Consider the following 18378-nt stretch of genomic DNA (forward strand, 5'->3'; position numbering starts at 1 on the left):
TATCTTTCCCTGGCTCTGGGGCTCTCAGCAGAGCTCTTATTTCCTCCGGGTGGGCTGACGTTTCTTTGGGTAGAGACTTAGCTTCAACTACCTGTTCCTCTGTAGTTACCACTACCCAGCCATCCTTTTCCCATTTGGAATGAAGCTGCTCCCTGCTCCCAGGTTCCAGTTGGCATCTTCTTTCAGGTCCAGTCTGCTCACCGGCCGATTCCTCGTCCTGCTTGGAGGAGGCTGTCCTGTAAGGCCTAGCAGGTTGCCTGAGCACCTTCACCCTTCAGAGCTGCTTCCCATGGCCCCACTTGTGTCAGTCTCCTGAGGACATCAAAGTCTTCTCCTCTGCAGTCCCAGGTCTGTGTTCTGCTGCTGGCCTTCCTCGCGTCCCTCTCCTGCCTGGGACCCCCCTATTTCCTGGTCACAACAGCCAAGGCTGACACGGATTATAGCGTCCCTGAGCAGCTCTTCCTTGTTTGCCAGGACCAGGTCCAGGGGAGCATCCCCCTTGGTGGCCCTTGTAGCATCTCTGCTCAGAAGTCATCCCAGCAGCCTCCACACTGTTGGCACTGGGTGGCTTTGTATGGCCAGGGGCGGCCAGGGCCCTTCCCGTTCCCAACAGGAACCTGCTCATCAACCTGGACCTTCCCAGACCTTTTCTGCCTACCCGCCCTCATCAAGTAGTTCATAACTGCCAAGACAGTGTCACCCTCACTGTCTTCTCCTCTAACCCTCACTCACACAAGCTAACGCAACCTGTTGCCCGTCTTGTTGAGGAGCTTCATGTATCTGAGCTGCTCTTCACACTGGGGGCATCCCCCCACCCTCATCCTCCTTGCCACTGCCTCTGGCACAGCCTGTATCCTTCCAGCGCAGCACCAGCGCTCAGCAAGCTGTCCCACCACGCCTTGTTTAGTGCAGAAATGTCACAGGGCTGTGACAAGCCATGGGGGCTCCTCCTGGCCATGTGTATTTGGGCCACAGCCCCTCAGCTGTGTCACCGTAGGGGAGCACAGACTTCTCAGAGGGAAACCTGGGCACTGATCCTGACCAGAACACCATTGTACCTCGGGCAGTTAGTGCTGTGCTGCGCTGTGCTGCACGTACAGCGTGGCCTTCAAACCCGCGCTGTGCTGCCCAGATCCCTTGGAAGCAGGACAACCTCAGCAGCATGTGGTCACACAAGAGCCTGGAGGCAGCTCCCACTCTCTACCAGACATTACACCTCCTGCGTGGCCTTGCCTCTACCTAACACAGCACCAAAAAGTTCTCACGCAAAATTAATTTCCATTTGACTGTAGAGGTGATCAATAGAGTTGTTTCCTTGTAAGAAAATCTTATAGCAGCTGGAATGACCAAAACTGGGGCCTGTCCTCTATGGATGGGGTCTGCATGGTTTGCTGCGTTCAGGTCGAAGGCCCGTTCAGTGCCACATGCCCTGGGGTTCCCATCAGTTAAAGGGACCTACGATTATCTGCACGTTTCTTTCCTTATAATGTCAGTGCTAATCAATAGGGGTTTAAAGATACCCCACCGAGTCTGAGTGCTGTTCTTAGTGGCATTATGATGAACCAGTGCCTCCTGGTTCAGCACCCTTGGATGCAGCCTCTCCAGTCCCGTGGCCTGGGAAGAGTGCAGTTTGCTCAAGTAACCCCTGCCTTGACCCCCATCCATCCCAGGTTGCTCTCCTTCAAAGGCTGCCTCAAAGCTCAAAGGCCTTGGAGACCTTGCTGGTGGCAACTGAGGCAAAGGGGTCACAGACCATCTCAGATCTATCCACACCTGCTCTCACTAAATTCAGCAGAGGTCCTATGTTATCGCTTTTTCTTCTTTAACAGTTTCTGAAGGACCAAAAATTCATCTCGGTGCCCTTGAATTCCTTTTTGAGTTCCAGTTGGGTTATGATATGGACCCTTCCTGTGCTTGGAGGACGCTGTCCTGGAAGACACAGTATCCAGGCACACGGTTAAAATTCTTGGTCTTTGCATGGATTTTATCCTCAAGGAGCCGGTAAAGATCCCTGGGTGATCTGCTTTGTGCTCATGCAATGCCTGACGCTGGTGGGCAGAGAAGGGACAGATCTTGCCGCTCTCCTGGCATCTGAGGACTCATCGATCGTATCAGTCAATGGCACACGGGCACCAAGTCAAGCTCTCATCGATGCTGTCTGGCGCCTCTGTGACAGACCTGCCCTAATGGGAATTGCTTTCCTGTAGGTCCTGTGCTGTCCCTGCCAGCCTCGGCACCTCATGTAGCTCTGGGGGCCTGGGCTTGAGCATTAAATGCAGTAGCTGCCCTGAATTCTGTCAGGCAACGTGGGGATGAACATGGGACAAATGCCATTGTAGTCACTGGTGATCTAGTAAATCCAGCTGGCGAAAAGAGAGAGACCTCGCTGTCCCTATGGCAGACGACCGAAATAGTCCATAGGATCACCTCTATAACCGGCCATGAGCGTGATGAGCAGGAAACGATTATTTTGGCCTTTATAGGGCTGTCATTTCCCTGGGCCAAAGGAATTCCCATCACGCTCATACATGATCCTTGAGATGTTGCCCTGTCTCTATAAACTTCTCCATCAGAGCCTGCAGTTACCTGTGTGCCTCTTGCATCTCCTCTGGCAACTCAGATGTGGCCAGGGGTTTGCATCTGAACACCTCCCTCCTGCCTTTCACCTCCAGGAATTCCCAGGGGAGGTGAGAAAAGACGCTCAAATGCAGGTGCTTATTTTATGCAGAGCTGAAGAGAGGCCAGAGGAATCCCACCTCCTGTGGGTCTGTGGCAGGCACGGGAGGGAGCTGAGTCTCCTTCAAATGCCAGGAATAGAACTGCAGGGTGAGATGTCTCCATTGATTCAGCTGAATCTCTTCCCTCAGCAGGGGTAAAGGAGGTCCCTGCCTGTCACTGCCTGGGTGTCCTGTCTGATAATAAGACAAAAAAAGGTGATTTTTAGATGTAACTTTGTCTCTGAAATCTTTTCTCTCTCCAGCTGAGAAAGAAAAACCTCAGGATGACTTCAGCCTGTTTGAGAGCAGGTTCCCCTGGAGCCCCAGGGACAGCTGGAGGGAGCCCAGAGGGGGCAGAGAAAGGGCTGCCTTGGGCTGCTCCCCTGCTGCTGAGCTGGGCTGGGCTCCTGGGGTGGAGGGAGCTGCTGGCAAGCGGGCAGCGCTGCAGAGAGGCAGCTCTGCCCAGGAGCAGGGCTGGGGGTGCTGCCTGCAGGCAGGGAGGGGAGAGGAGCCAGGCAGAGAGAGGTTAAAGGTAGTGTGGGGTGGGAGGAGAGAGGAGAGCTCGCTTGGAGAAAAATCTTCAGAGCCCTTGACATGGTAAGTCTGTGGCTGAAGGACGGTGCAAGTGCCTGGAACGATCTCCTGAAGCTGGCCCACCCCACAGCCTGCAGCTTCCCTGCTGCACTGTCAGAGGGACAGGGCATGTTGGCTGCAGAGTGTGAAGCCGGGTGTGCAGCCAGGGTGCCCAGGGCTCTCGTTCTGAGCAGGGTCCCTGCATCCCAGCAGACTCTGTGCCATTCCAGGGACTTTGTCTCCTGCCAGGGTCAGCACTCAACCTGCCCAGGGAGCTCCCAACAGCAGCGCAGGGAGAAGCTGTGGGTGGAAGCAGCAGGTGGTGGCAGGAGAGGGTCCTTCTGGTTTCACGAGGGTGCTGTGTGGCTCAGATCTCCTCACAGCTCCTCATCCCCCCCAGGACATTTCTGAGGGCACTTTTCAAGGGCAAGGCAGGGATCACTACAAAGGTAAGGGGCTCTCCTGAGTCTGTGTTCTCAGTTTCTTACTGTTGGGGATTTGGGGGGAGAAAAGGCAAAGGAGCTCTCGTGCTTGAACAAGTCACTCAGCCTGCTGAGCTGTAAGTGAGAGTCCCCAGTAGGTCTGACAGCAGCCTCCGAAAGTGCCTCCAGCCACTCCTCTGCCTACGGACAGCACCAGCATCACCTTTGCTGGACCCAGCAGTGTTGGTCTGACCTGCCCTTTTCCACCTGCAAACAGGAACATGCATCCAGCCAGTGACCTGCAAGCAGTGTCTGTAGGGCCAAGGTGAGTGCACAGCGGTTGGGATGGGCTCTGTGAGCACTCACAGGGAAAAGGGATGGCACAGGGAAACACCTCCCAGAAGAAAACGCTCCAGGCAGCAGGGTTATGATCTGGGAATGAGAGAAAATTAAAACCAGGAATGTTGTGGGAGGGAGAATTTAGAAAACTCCCGATCCTCCCCTCCCATGCAGAGCCCTTCCTCTCAGCCAGCCCCCTTGCCTCCCCTCCCACCCACCAAAGCCTCTGCCCTCAGGGCTCCGGGGGTCCAAGCCATGAAGCAGCTCCTCTGCAGCCAGAGCTCCAGCAGAGCCGTGCTGCAGCTCTCCAGCCCCGTGCCCAGGGCCCTCTGCAGAGCACAGGGGCTGAGAGCAGCTGCCCGGCCATGTTGGGGTCTGGGAGGTGGCGTGCCCAGCTGGGGCAGGGGGACGCTGCCCTGAGTGCGCGGCTGCCTCTGCCCTGGCCTCTCTCAGCTGGATGCTCCCTGCATTTTCCCTTCTCTCTCTTATTTGCGTTGTCCTCTTGTTCTTGCTGTCAGTCTCTCTGGGGATGGGAGCTTCATCTGCAGAGTCACACACTGACCTTGGGTGTGCTCCCATGCAGGTGTGTCCGTCGGAACGAGTGTCCCAGCTGTCCTGTCACCTCCTAGGGTCTGGTCCATGCAGTCTGTGGAGCCAGAGTAGGAGCTGACTCTTCCTTTTTGAGATGCCGTCTCTAGGGCACTTGGCTGTCTCCTTGAGGTGTCCTTGCCAGCTTTGAGCTGCCCTCCAGGATGCAAACCTGTCCCATAGAACCTCTGTTATATCTGAATGACATGTGGAGAACGGAAAGGTCTCACAAGTGTGGAAATACTGTTGGATTGGTGAAATGAGGCAAGAGTGTCCTTGGATAGAAGTGGGGTGTTGGGACCTTGAGAAAGGGTGGGACATTGAGTGGTGTGCACTGGATCCCTCTGCTCTCAGCAGGGTCGAGTTCTTTTTCAGGATAACATGGGATTGTGAGTCCTCCTCCACCTGAGACAGGTGCAAGCCCAGGGCAGCTGGGCACAAGGCGGAGGGACAGACCAGCTCCCCTCCCTCTGCACTAAGCACAGGCATTCCTCCTGCCTCACAGGGCTCTTCCTTTCGCTTCCAGTGCAGCAGGAGTGCTGAGGGTTTCTGGCATCCATGAAAACAGCTCAGAGGAAATGGGTGATCTGTAAAACCCCCCAGCCCGGACCTCTCTGACTGCCTTCTGCCCTCCTGCTTCCTTGGCATGGGGAGTGCAGGTGCTGACCAGCCCTTTTGCATTAGGAGTGGTTTCTGCTGACAAAGTCGAACCCCAGGACTGGTCTCTGCCCGCTCCGTTCCCGTGAACCCCCTGCTGCAGAGCAGGGCTGACTCCTTGGCTGCCAGCAGGCACAGGTCCTGCTCCTCATGAGACACCAACAAGAGCTCCAGCCACAGAGCTGAAGGAAGAGCCTCTAGAAAGGTGTGTGGGTGTGTGTAGTGGGGAGAGGGGGTATGGGAACTGGCTTTCACATTTTAGAAAGTCTCCCCTAACTTATTGTGTTTCTCTCCTTGAACAGTCCCCCACACGTGAGAGCAGCAAATGTCCAACGGCAGCACCATCACCCAGTTCCTCCTCATGGCATTCACAGACACGCGGGAGCTGCAGCTCTTGACCTTCGGGCTCTTCATGGGCATCTACCTGGCTGCCCTCCTGGGCAACGGACTCATCATCACTGCCGTAACCTGCGACCCCCACCTCCACACCCCCATGTACTTCTTCCTCCTCAACCTCTCTGTACTTGACCTGGGCTTCATCTCCACCACTCTCCCCAAAGCCATGGCCAATTCCCTGTGGGACACCAGGACCATCTCCTACGCAGGATGTGCTGCTCAGCAATTTTTCTTTCTATTCTTGATCACAGCAGAGTATTGTCTCCTCACCGTCATGGCCTACAACCGCTACGTTGCCATCTGCAAACCCCTGCACTACGGGACCCTCCTGGGCAGCAGAGCTTGTGTCCACATGGCAGCAGCTGCCTGGGGCAGTGGGTTTCTTAATGCTCTCCTGCACACTTCCAGTACATTTTCACTGCCCCTCTGCCAGGGAAATGCCCTAGACCAGTTCTTCTGTGAAGTTCCCCAGATCCTCAAGCTCTCCTGCTCACACTCAGGCTTCCTCAGGGAGGCTGGGCTTGTTGTGGTCAGTGCCTGTTTAGCATTTGGGTGTTTTGTGTTCATTGTGGTGTCCTACGTGCAGATCTTCAGGGCCGTGCTGAGGATCCCCTCGGAGCAGGGATGCCACAAAGCCTTTTCCACCTGCCTCCCTCACCTGGCCGTGGTCTCCCTTTTTGTCAGCACTGGCTTTTTTGCCTACCTAAAGCCCCCCTCCATCTCCTCCCCATCCCTGGATGTTGTGGTGTCATTTCTGTACTCAGTGATTCCTCCAGCAGTGAACGCCCTCATCTACAGCGTGAGGAACCAGGAGATCAAGGATGCCCTGAAGGAACGTTTTCAATCACTTGTCTGTCAGCAGCAATGAGCTGCCCATGGCTCTTCACAAGTTATTTCCCGTTCTCTCAGCAACCTCCTGTGCACTGGGCATTTCACCCAGGAGAACTCTCTTTCCTCAGGTTTGTCTGAAGCCACTCCACTTCTCCAAAGGCAGGAACCCAGCTTGTCTGACCCAGAGGCCTTTGGATGTGTGTCTGGCATGATGGTACAGCTGGTCTGCTGTGCTGTATCTCTGCAATAAAAGGGCATTTCCTCAGTGCTCGTGTCTGGAGGTTGGAGGTCTTCTTCCAAAGCTGCAATTGGGGACAGGCTGAAGAAATACCCGCCCTGAGGCCGTGCTGCTGTGCTTGGGTTCTCCATGGGCTCACGGAGCAGTGTATGGGCTTGGATTCTTGTGCTGTGGAGAAGGGCTGGCCTAGAGGGGCTGCTGGCAGTGGGCTATAAGGATCTGTTGGGGAGAAGAGCAGCAGACAGGGAGATGCTGGCCTCCATCTCCTCATGCCATGGCTCACCCCGGACCTAGAGCTGAGGGGGACCCTCAACCGCCCTGTCTGTCCCCTAGAACCTTTTGTGCACTTCAGAGGGGCTGGGGCTGTGGGGGGAGTGTCCAGAGCTCTGCAGCACCCTGAGGTGGACAATTTTATGGGGCCAGCCTAGACTGGGTTGATTGCCTGGACAGGGCAGGGAAAAGCTCAGGAGAGTTGGGGAGAACAGGTGGACTGGAAAGAGCCCAGGAGAGGAAAATATCAGTGTAGAGCTAAGTGGTATGTGCTTAGGGTGGGGGCAGCCAGAGGGTGCTCCCAGGGCAGAGCCAGGCCTTGTGCTGAAGGAAGCAGGCAGCAATGGTGCAGAAGAGAGGGGCCCAGTCTCTGCCTTGGTCGCTGGAAACTTCAGGGAAGCTGCTCCAGGAAAATTGTTCCACATCAGTCCCACACATCAGCCATTTCCATCTCTGGCCCTACAGCCCAGCTCCGAACAGGGACCTTTGCTGCATGGTAAACTCTGTCCTCTTCTGGGGCTCAGTGATACCCAAATCCCCTCTCATTATTAATAAAAAAGGGATCCAGTTTCCTACTGACACTCATTACACACCAAGTCCCACAGCTTTGCGTCTGTCAGTACATAACAGTTCATCTCTGCCACTCCTGCTTCCTCACAATTCTCCCTGGTGCCAGTGTGGGTCCTCTCCATGGGATCCCACTGTATTTGTGCTCAAGGCTGTTTCTGGTTCAGTTCTTTCTGTCTTAATTTTCTCACTTGTTCTCACAGGAAATTTGTGGTTTGAAGGGACGTCTGGAAATCATTTAGTCCAACCCCCAGCTGAGGCAGGGGCAGCTGGAGCAGGTTGCTCAGGACCATGGCCTAGGTGGGTGAATGGAGACTCCACAAAATCACTGGGAAACTTGTTCCAGTGGTTGACCACCCTCACAGTCAAAAAGTGTTTCTTGGCTTCAGATGTAATTTCATGTGTTTAAGTGTGTGTCCATCACCCCCTGTCTTGTCATTGGGAACTACCAAGAAAAGTTTGCCTCCCTGGTCTTCATGCCCTCCCATCAGGTATTCCTACACATTAATACAATCCCTCCAAGCTTCCTTCTCCAGACTGAACAGTCCCACATCTCTCAGCCTTAAGAGCTACAAAAACTGCTCCAGTCCCTCAAACCAACTCTGTGGCCCTTTGCTGGACGTGCTTTAGTAGGTCAACAGCTTCCCTGCCCTGGGCAGCCCAGCACTGGACACAGCACTCCAGGTGTGTCCTCACCAGTGCTGAGCCGAGGGGAAGGGTCACCTCCCTCCGCCTGCCAACAACGCTTTTCCTAATGCAGCCCAGGAGTTGTTGGTCTTTGCTACAAGGGTGCCTTGCTGGATCATGATGAGCTGCTTGTCCTTTTGGACCCCAGGGTCCTGCTCTGCAGAGCTGCTGTCTCCCTGCTTGGCCCCAGCAGGATGCCCACTGTGTGGCTGGATCACAGGCTGTCCTCCCCCAGGGACATTCCAGCAGCATCAGCTGGTCCTTCTTGGAGATGGGCTCCACCTCTGGCACAGGCCCCACCGTGCTGCAGAGTGCCCTGGCACAGCCAACCCCTCTCCTGCCAGCGCTGCACAGCCCAGGCCTCTTTCTCTCTGCCCTCGGGCACTGCAGCTCTTGCTCTCGTGGTGGGAACCTCAGCCATCAGCACGCTGCCACCTGCCATCCCCTCCAGCGTGCCTCTGCCGGCAAGCAAAGCCTTTCCACACACGGCGTCCCATCTCTTGCCACCACGTTTCCATGTGACAAGGCTGCCTTTGGCCCTGGTGCCACGTCTGAGGTGCTGCAGTCCAAATGGGCCCCACAGCCTGGGGCACAGAGAGCAGGAGCCCCGTGTGCCACCACAGAGCTGTGACAGGAGTGGAAGAAGGGCTGAGGTGGGGAAGGACAGCTCCCACGGCTTTGGTGGTGGGGGGAGATGCAGGGTCTTTAGGAGAGACGGACAGGGAAGATGAGGAGCGGGGGATCTCCTGTTTGATGTCAGGGCAGCTCAGATGTCTGAGCTCTGCAATTGGACAGACAAGAGTGTAGGTGAGACCCTGTGTGTGGGTCAGAGGAGAGCCCAGAAAGGAGGCCACTGTGGTAGGAAATAGTTTATGGTTTGAGCCTGGCCAACAGCTAAACACCCAGAATCAATTGCTCACTCCCCCCTTGCACCCCCAGCGGGATGAGGGAGAGAATCAGAAGGGACAAATCAGCAAAACTCCCGGGTCAAGACAAAGACAGCTCAAAGATGATGCAAAAGCGGTGTGTGCAAGCAAAGCAAGATGAAGAATTCATTCCCTTCTTCCCACGGGCAGGCAGGGGTTTAGCCATTTCCAGGAAAGCAGGGCTTCATCACAGGTATCAGTGCTGTGGGGAGACAAACACCATGACAACAAATGTCCTCTTTTCATCTTCCTTACTCTGAGATTTGTATATTTACCTTTCCAAAACCCTCCCCACAAGGACTAGTAGGTCACTCTGAGGTTTCCAAGGTTTTCTCTTCTGCAGCTGGAGCAAGGCCCTTTCCCTCACTTTCTCCTCCCAGGCAAGTGCTCCAGCCCCTCAGCATCTCCATGTCTCTCCACTGAACTCACTCCCAGTTATACACATCTTCTTCCCTGCTGTGCTGGGCTGTCTCTGGCCAATAGCCCAGCAGCCACCCAACTGCTCCCTCTCTCCTGCCCTTCCACAGTGGAGGCCCAATTATTAACACAGCAGTGTCCTGGTGCTCTAACAAGGGATGAGCATGGGGAGACAATCACTTCACTCACCCTTTTGGCAAGGCTCCTCTTTCTACACTCCAGGACACTGCTGGCAGCCTTTGCCACCAGGTCGCACGGTGGGATCGTGCTTTGCCTTGTGTCCCCCAGCACCACCAGGGCCTTTTCTGCAGAGCTCCTCCCCAGCCAGGCAGCTCCCAGGACCTGCAGCTGCAGGGTGTTGGTCTGTCCCAGGTGCAGGATCTGCCCTTTGTCAGAACATTCCCACGGTGTCCAGCTCTGAAAAACCAAAGGAAGCTCCAAAGCAAGGCAGAGTAGGAGCAGGGAGGGAAGGGTGAACAGAGATGGGCAGTTTGCATGGGAGGGTACAAGGATGGTCAAAGGGAAGAAATTGTGACCAGGAACTGAGGGAAAAAGAAAAGAAAAGGTGATGTCATGGAGCTGATGAGGGCTGTTTGGGGGTACCTGCCAGGCAGCCCTGCATCTCTGCAACAATGCCTGGAGTGGGACAAGAAAGCCACAGGTCATCCGACCAAACTTTCTGTTTGAGGTCAATGGTCAGCAGGCACCTGCATGATTTCCCTCCATCAGGAAGGCAAGATCTGTGTTGGATGGAAACACAGAATCATTCCTGCTGGAAGGGACCTCAGGAGGTCTCTAGGCCAACCTGCTGCTCACAGCAGGGTCACCTCTGGGGTCAGAGCAGGTTGCTCAGGGCTTCATTCATTTGGGGCTTGAAAAGCTCCAAGGACAGAGACGACACCAGCTCTCTGGGAGATCTGCTGCAGTGCTTGAGTGTCTTGGTGAGGAGAGTATTTCCTCCCTTCTTTCAGGTGATGCCCATTGGCCCTCATCCTCCCATCATGCACAACAGAGTAGAGCCTCACTGCATTTTCTTGCTGATAACCAAGAAGATGTGGGAAGGCTGTGAGAGCTCCCCAAAGCCTTGTCCTCTCCCGGCTTTGCACCTTTGCAGCAAAGGTGGCCAAGAGCATCCTGGGCAGCAGTTGGCAAGAGCACTGCCAGAGGGTTGGTGGAGGTGATCCTTCCTCTCTACTCAGCACCACTACAGTTTCTCTTGCTCATCTCCCTCACGGTTTTCTACCCTACCACCTTCACCCACACTTCAACCAAAGCTGCCCTCCACAGCAGAAGAGCTGTGACAACCCCTATCCATGCCCTCTTCCTGAAGGGCTCTACCAGGATCTTAGGGAAGGAGATTCTCACCATCAATGTGCTTTTGCTGGCCTGTCAGAGACACTGGCAGAGGTGAGCCTAAAATCACGTATCCCAGCCAGGAGTCAAGGGCTGACCTATCAGCTACTGCAGAAAGAATCAAGAATCAGAGAACAGTGGGGGTTGGAAGGGATATCTGATGATCACATGCTCCAACCCCACTGTTAAAGCCAGTTTGCCTAAAGCCGGTCGTGGAGGATTGCGTCCAGGTGGGTTTTGAGTATCTCCAGGGAAGGAGACTCCCTGTTCCAATGCTCTGTCACTCTTACTGTGGAAAAGTTTTTCCTCATGGTGAGGTGGAACTTCCTGTGCTCCAGTTTGTGCCCGTTGCCCCTTGTCCTGTCACTGGGCACCTCTGAAAAGAGCTTGGCACCATCCCCTTGACATCCACCCTTTAGATATTCATAAGTGATGGTAAGGTCCCTTCTCAGTCTTCTCCAGGCTAAAGAGGCCCAGTTCTGTCAGCCTTTCCATATAGGGGAGATGCTCCAGACCCCTCATCATCTTAGTAACATCCATTGGACTTTCTCCCACAGTTCCCTGTCCCTCTTGAACTGGAGGGTCCAGAACTGGACACAGCACTCCAGATGTGGCTTCACCAGGGCAGTCTAGAGCAGGAGAATAACCTCCCTCGAACTCCTTGCCACACTCTTTGTGATACACCCCACGATACCTCTGGCCTTCTTGGCCACAAGCACACATCTCTGGCTCATGGCCCACTTGTTGTCTACCAGAGCTCCCAGGTCCTTCTCCGCAGAGCTGCTCTCCAGTGGGTCTACCCCCAGCCTGGACTGGTGCAGGGGGTTATTCCTCCCCAGGTGCAGGACCCTACACTTGCCCTTGTTGAACCTCATGTGGTTCCCCCCCCTCCCAGCTCTCCAGCCTGTCCAGGTCTCTGGATGGCAGCACAGTCTTCTGGCGTGTCAGCCCCTCCTCCCAGTTTAGTATCATCACCAAACTGGCTGAAGGTGCACTCTGTCCCTTCATCCAGGTTACTTATGAATATGATACATAGGATGGGACCCAGTACTGACCCCTGGGGAACACCACCAGTCACAGGCCTCCAGCTGGACTCAGCACCACTGAGCACACCCCTCTGAGCTCTGTCCTTCAGCCAGTTGTCCATCCACCTCACTCTCCACTCGTCTAGCCCACACTTCCTAAGCTTCCCTATGAGGATGTGGTGGGAGACAGCGACAACAGCCTTGCTGAAGTCGAGGTCACCAACATCCACTGCTTTCCCCTCCTCCACCCAGCCAGTCATGCTGTCGCAGAAGGCTCTCAGGTGAGTCAGGCATGATTTCCCCTTGGTGAATCCATGCTGACTACTCCTGACAATCCTCTTTTCCTCCCCCTGTTTAGAGGTGACACCCAGAATCAACTGTTCCATCACCTTTCCAGGGATGGAGGGGAGGCTGACTGCTCTGTAGTTCCCCACATCCTCCTTCTTGCCCTTTTTGAAGACTGCAGTGACATTGGCTTTCCTCCAGTCCTCAGGCTCCTCTCCTGTTTGCCATGATCTGCCGAAGATGATGGAGAGTAGCTTAGCAGTAGCATCTCCCAGCTCCCTCAGCACATCTGAGCTTGTCTCGTGCACTCATCTTACCCGCAGGGCTGCTCAGAGACACGAGTCCTTCCTTCGCACACACACAGGCAGTGCAGGGCAGGAGTTGTCGTGCCTCTCTGGCCTCCTGCTGCCATTCCCAGAGGCTGGCAGGCACCTCAACCCTGCAGTGTGTCCCGTTGCCCCGCACTCATCTGAGATGTCCCACGGTAAGAGAAATGGACGCAGGGACGTTTGGGTTCAAGGAAGCCCACCCCAGTGCTGCATTCCGGTGGTTTCCCAGGGGACGTTACCATCAATGTGAAGTGACCCTGAGACACTGTCTGTCCCACAGGCCTTCATGGCGTTCCCAGGAACAGCTGATGGCGTTTGTGCCCAGCTGCCCTGGGCTTGCACCTTTCTCAGATGGAGGAGGATCACAATCCCATGTTACCCTGAAAAGCAACTCGACCCTGCTGGGAGCAGAGGGATCCAGTGCACACCACTCAATGTCCCACCCTTTCTCAAGGTCCCAGCACCCCACTTCTATCCAAGGACACTCTTGCCTCATTTCACCAACCCAACAGTATTTCCACAGCTCTGAAGTCTTTCCGTTCTCCACATGGCATTCAGATATAACAGAGGTTCTACTCGACAGGTTTGCATCCTGGAGGACAGCTGAAAGCTGGCAAGGACACCTCAAGGAGACAGCCAAGTGCCCTAGAGACGGCATCTCAAAAAGGAAGAGTCAGCTCCTACTCTGGCTCCAGGAACTGCATGGACCAGCCCCTAGGATGTGACAGGACAGCTGGGAAACTCGTTCCCACGGACACACCTGCATGGGAGCACACCCAAGATCAGTGTGTGACTCTGCAGATGAAGCTCCCATCCCCAGAGAGACTGACAGCAAGAACAAGAGGACAATGCAAATAAGAGAGAGAAGGGAAAATGCAGGGAGGGTCCAGCTGAGAGAGGCCAGGGCAGAGGCAGCCGCGCACTCAGGGCAGCGTCCCCCTGCCCCAGCTGGGCACGCCACCTCCCAGACCCCAACACGGCCGGGCAGCTGCTCTCAGCCCCTGTGCTCTGCAGAGGGCCCTGGGCACGGGGCTGGAGAGCTGCAGCACGGCTCTGCTGGAGCTCTGGCTGCAGAGGAGCTGCTTCATGGCTTGGACCCCCGGAGCCCTGAGGGCAGAGGCTTTGGTGGGTGAGAGGGGAGGCAAGGGGGCTGGCTGAGAGGAAGGGCTCTGCATGGGAGGGGATGACCAGGGGTTTTCTGAATTCTCCCTCCCACAACATTCCTGGTTTTAGTTTCCTCTCATTCCCAGATCATATCCCTGCTGCCTGGAGAGTTTTCTTCTGGGAGGTGTTTCCCTGCCCCTTGTCTTTTCCCTGTGAGTGCTCACAGAGCCCATCCCAACTGCTGTGCACTCACCTTGGCCCTACAGACACTGCTTGCAGGTCACTGGCTGGATGCATGTTCCTGTTTGCAGGTGGAAAAGGGCAGGTCAGACCAACACTGCTGGGTCCAGCAAAGGTGATGCTGGTGCTGTCCGTAGGCAGAGGAGTGGCTGGAGGCACTTTCGGAGGCTGCTGTCAGACCTACTGGGGACTCTCACTTACAGCTCAGCAGGCTGAGTGACTTGTTCAAGCACGAGAGCTACTTTGCCTTTTCTCGCCCCAAATCCCCAACAGTAAGAAACTGAGAACACAGACTCAGGAGAGCCCCTTACCTTTGTAGTGATCCCTGCCTTGCCCTTGAAAAGTGCCCTCAGAAATGTCCTGGGGGGGGATGAGGAGCTGTGAGGAGATCTGAGCCACACAGCACCCTCGTGAAACCAGAAGGACCCTCTCCTGCCACCACCTGCTGCTTCCACCCACAGCTTCTCCCTGCGCTGCTGTTGGGAGCTCCCTGGGCGGGTTGAGTGCTGACCCTGGCAGGAGACAAAGTCCCTGGAATGGCACAGAGTCTGCTGGGATGCAGGGACCCTGCTCAGAACGAGAGCCCTGGGCACCCTGGCTGCACACCCGGCTTCACACTCTGCAGCCAACATGCCCTGTCTTTCTGACAGTGCAGCAGGGAAGCTGCAGGCTGTGGGGTGGGCCAGCTTCAGGAGATCGTTCCAGGCACTTGCACCGTCCTTCAGCCACAGACTTACCATGTCAAGGGCTCTGAAGATTTTTCTCCAAGCGAGCTCTCCTCTCTCCTCCCACCCCACACTGCCTTTCACCTCTCTCTGCCTGGCTCCTCTCCCCTCCCTGCCTTCAGGCAGCACCCCCAGCCCTGCTCCTGGGCAGAGCTGTCTCTCTGCAGCTCCGCCCGCTTGCCAGCAGCTCCCTCCACCCCAGGAGCCCAGCCCAGCTCAGCAGCAGGGGAGCAGCCCAAGGCAGCCCTTTCTCTGCCCCCTCTGGGCTCCCTCCAGCTGTCCCTGGGGCTCCAGGGGAACCTGCTCTCAAACAGGCTGAAGTCATCCTGAGGTTTTTCTTTCTCAGCTGGAGAGAGAAAAGATTTCAGAGACAAAGTTACATCTAAAAATCACCTTTTTTTTTGTCTTATTATCAGACAGGACACGGAGGCAGTGACAGGCAGGGATCTCCTTTATCCCTGATGAGGGAAGAGATTCAGCTGAATCAATGGAGACATCTCACCCTGCAGTTCTATTCCTGGCATTTGAAGGAGACTCAGTTCCCTCCCATGCCTGCCGCAGACCCACAGGAGGTGGGATTCCTCTGGCCTCTCTTCAGCTCTGCATAAAATAAGCACCTGCATTTGAGAAGTCTTTTCTCAGCTCCCCTGGGAATTCCTGGAGGTGAAAGGCAGGAGGGAGGTGTTCAGATGCAAACCCCTGGCCACATCTGAGTTGCCAGAGGAGGTGCAAGAGGCACACAGGTAACTGCAGGCTCTAATGGAGAAGTTTATAGAGACAGGGCAACATCTCAAGGATCATATATGAGTGTGGTGGAAATTCCTTTGGCCCAGGGAAATGACAGCCCTATAAAGGCCAAAATAATCTTTTCCTGCTCATCACGCTCATGGCCGGTTATAGAGGTGATCCTACGGACTATTTTGGTCGTCTGCCATAGGGACAGCGAGGTCTCTCTCTTTTCACCAGCTGGATTTACTAGATCACCAGTGACTACAATGGCATTTGTCCCATGTTCATCCCCACGTTGCCTGACAGAATTCAGGGCAGCTACTGCATTTAATGCTCAAGCCCAGGCCCCCAGAGCTACATGAGGTGCCGAGGCTGGCAGGGACAGCACAGGACCTACAGGAAAGCAATTCCCATTAGGGCAGGTGTGTCACAGAGGCCCCAGACAGCATCGATGAGAGCTTGACTTGGTGCCCGTGTGCCATTGACTGATACGATCGATGAGTCCTCAGATGCCAGGAGAGCGGCAAGGTCTGTCCCTTCTCTGCCCACCAGCGTCAGGCATTGCATGAGCACAAAGCAGATCACCCAGGGATCTTTACCGGCTCCTTGAGGATAAAATCCATGCAAAGACCAAGAATTTTAACCGTGTGCCTGGCTACTGTGTCTTCCAGGACAGCGTCCTCCAAGCACAGGAAGGGTCCATATCATAACCCAACTGGAACTCAAAAAGGAATTCAAGGGCACCAAGATGAATTTTTAGTCCTTCAGGAACTGTTAAAGAAGAAAAAGCGATAATATAGGACCACTGCTGAATTTAGTGAGAGCAGGTGTGGATAGATCTGAGATAGTCTGTGACCCCTTTACCTCAGTTGCCACCAGCAAGGTCTCCAAGGCCTTTGAGCTTTGAGGCAGCCTTTGAAGGAGAGCAACCTGGGATGGATGGGGCTCAAGGCAGGGGTTACTTAAGCAAACTGCACTCTTCCCAGGCCGCGGGACTGGAGAGGCTGCATCCAAGGGTGCTGAACCAGGAGGCACTGGTTCATCACAATGCCACTAAGAACAGCACTCAGACTCGGTGAGGTATCTTTAAAACCCTATTGATTAGCACTGACACTATAAGGAGAGAATCATGCGGATAATCGTAGGTCCCTTTAACTGATGGGAACCCCAGGGGGATTAGCATTCAACCTGAATGCAGCAAACCATGCAGACCCCAACCATAGCAGACAGTCCCTGGTTTTGGTCATTCCAGCTGCTATAGGATTTTCTTACAAGGAAACAACTCTATTGATCACCTCTACAGTCAAACAGAAATGATGTTTGAGTGAGAACTTTTTGGTGCTGGGTTAGATAGAGGCAAGGCCACGCAGGAGGTGTAATGTCTGGTAGAGAGTGGGAGCTGACTCCAGGCTCTTGTGTGACCACATGCTGCTGAGGTTGTCCTGCTCCCAAGGGATCTGGGCAGCACAGCGCGGGTTTGAAGGCCACGCTGTACGTGCAGCACAGCGCAGCACAGCACTAACTGCCTGAGGTACAATGGTGTTCTGGTCAGGATCAGTGCCCAGGTTTCCCTCTGAGAAGTCTGTGCTCCCCTACGGTGACACAGCTGAGGGGCTGTGGCCCAAATACACATGGCCAGGAGGAGCCCCCATGGCTTGTCACAGCCCTGTGACATTTCTGCACTAAACAAGGCGTGGTGGGACAGCTTGCTGAGCACTGGTGCTGCGCTGGAAGGATACAGGCTGTGCCAGGGGCAGTGGCAAGGAGGATGAGGGTGGGGGGTGCCCCCAGTGTGAAGGAGCAGCTCAGATACATGAAGCTCCTGAACAAGACGGGCAACAGTTTGCGTCTGCTTGTGTGAGTGAGGGTTAGAGGAGAAGACAGTGAGGGTGACACTGTCTTGGCAGTTATGAACTACTTGATGAGGGCGGGTAGGCAGAAAAGGTCTGGGAGTGTCCAGGTTGATGAGCAGGTTCCTGTTGGGAACGGGAAGGGCCCTGGCAGCCCCTGGCCATACAAAGCCACCCAGTGCCAACAGTGTGGAGGCTGCTGGGATGACTTGAGCAGAGATGCTACAAGGGCCACCAAGGGGGATGCTCCCCTGGACCTGGTCCTGGCAAACAAGGAAGAGCTGCTCAGGGACGCTATAATCCGTGTCAGCCTTGGCTGTTGTGACCAGGGAATAGGGGGGTCCCAGGCAGGAGAGGGGCGCGAGGAAGGCCAGCAGCAGAACACAGACCTGGGACTGCAGAGGAGGAGACTTTGATGTCCTCAGGAGACTGACACAAGTGGGGCCATGGGAAGCAGCTCTGAAGGGTGAAGGTGCCCAGGCAACCTGCTAGGCCTTACAGGACAGCCTCCTCCAAGCAGGACGAGGAATTGGCCGTTGAGCAGACTGGACCTGAAAGAAGATGCCAACTGGAACCTGGGAGCAGGGAGCAGCTTCATTTGAAATGGGAAAAGGATGGCTGGGTAGCAGTAACTACAGAGGAACAGGTAGTTGAAGCTAAGTCTCTACCCAAAGAAGCGTCAGCCCAGCCAGAGGAAATAAGAGCTCTGCTGAGAGCCCCAGGGCCAGGAAAAGATAAAAGGGTAACGATCCGGACAGACTTCAAGTGTGCTTTTGGAGTTGCACACAGCCGTGGAGCTATTTGGAAGGAAAGAGGACTTTCATCTGCAGAAGGAAAACATATTAAACCTGCAGATGTTGTTTTGAGATTGTTAGATGCTGTGCCCTCACCAACTGCAGTAGCTATTATGCACTGCAGAGGACATCGGAAAGGGAATACTGCCCAAGAACTGGGAAATAAATTGGCAGACTGAGGGGCAAAGGAGGCTGCAGAACCAAGCAAAGTATTAAATTTAATTCCTGAAAGAACTTTGCCACTACCAGAACAGGTAAAGGATGACGACAAGGATCTAAAATTAAGAAAAGATTTAGATGCACAAACAGAACAATA

The 18378-nt window shown here is 54.8% G+C and overlaps 1 protein-coding gene across 1 annotated transcript; it reads left to right on the forward strand.

The window, feature by feature from the left end:
* The first annotated feature begins 5621 nt into the window (after positions 1–5621).
* LOC147413003 (olfactory receptor 14A16-like) lies at positions 5622–6560 on the forward strand. The gene has a single exon (XM_086480869.1). The coding sequence runs from the start codon at positions 5622–5624 to the stop codon at positions 6558–6560; it is 939 nt and encodes a 312-aa protein (XP_086336995.1).
* The last annotated feature ends 11818 nt before the right edge of the window (positions 6561–18378 follow it).

Source organism: Leptosomus discolor, unplaced genomic scaffold, assembly GCF_034619465.1.
Source record: "Leptosomus discolor isolate bLepDis1 unplaced genomic scaffold, bLepDis1.hap2 HAP2_SCAFFOLD_35, whole genome shotgun sequence".
In the NCBI taxonomy this organism is placed as follows: domain Eukaryota; kingdom Metazoa; phylum Chordata; class Aves; order Leptosomiformes; family Leptosomidae; genus Leptosomus; species Leptosomus discolor.

Excerpts from the sequence above, each read along its gene's own strand:
- LOC147413003 (XM_086480869.1), top strand. The coding sequence starts at position 5,622 with ATGTCCAACGGCAGCACCATCACCCAGTTCCTCCTCATGGCATTCACA.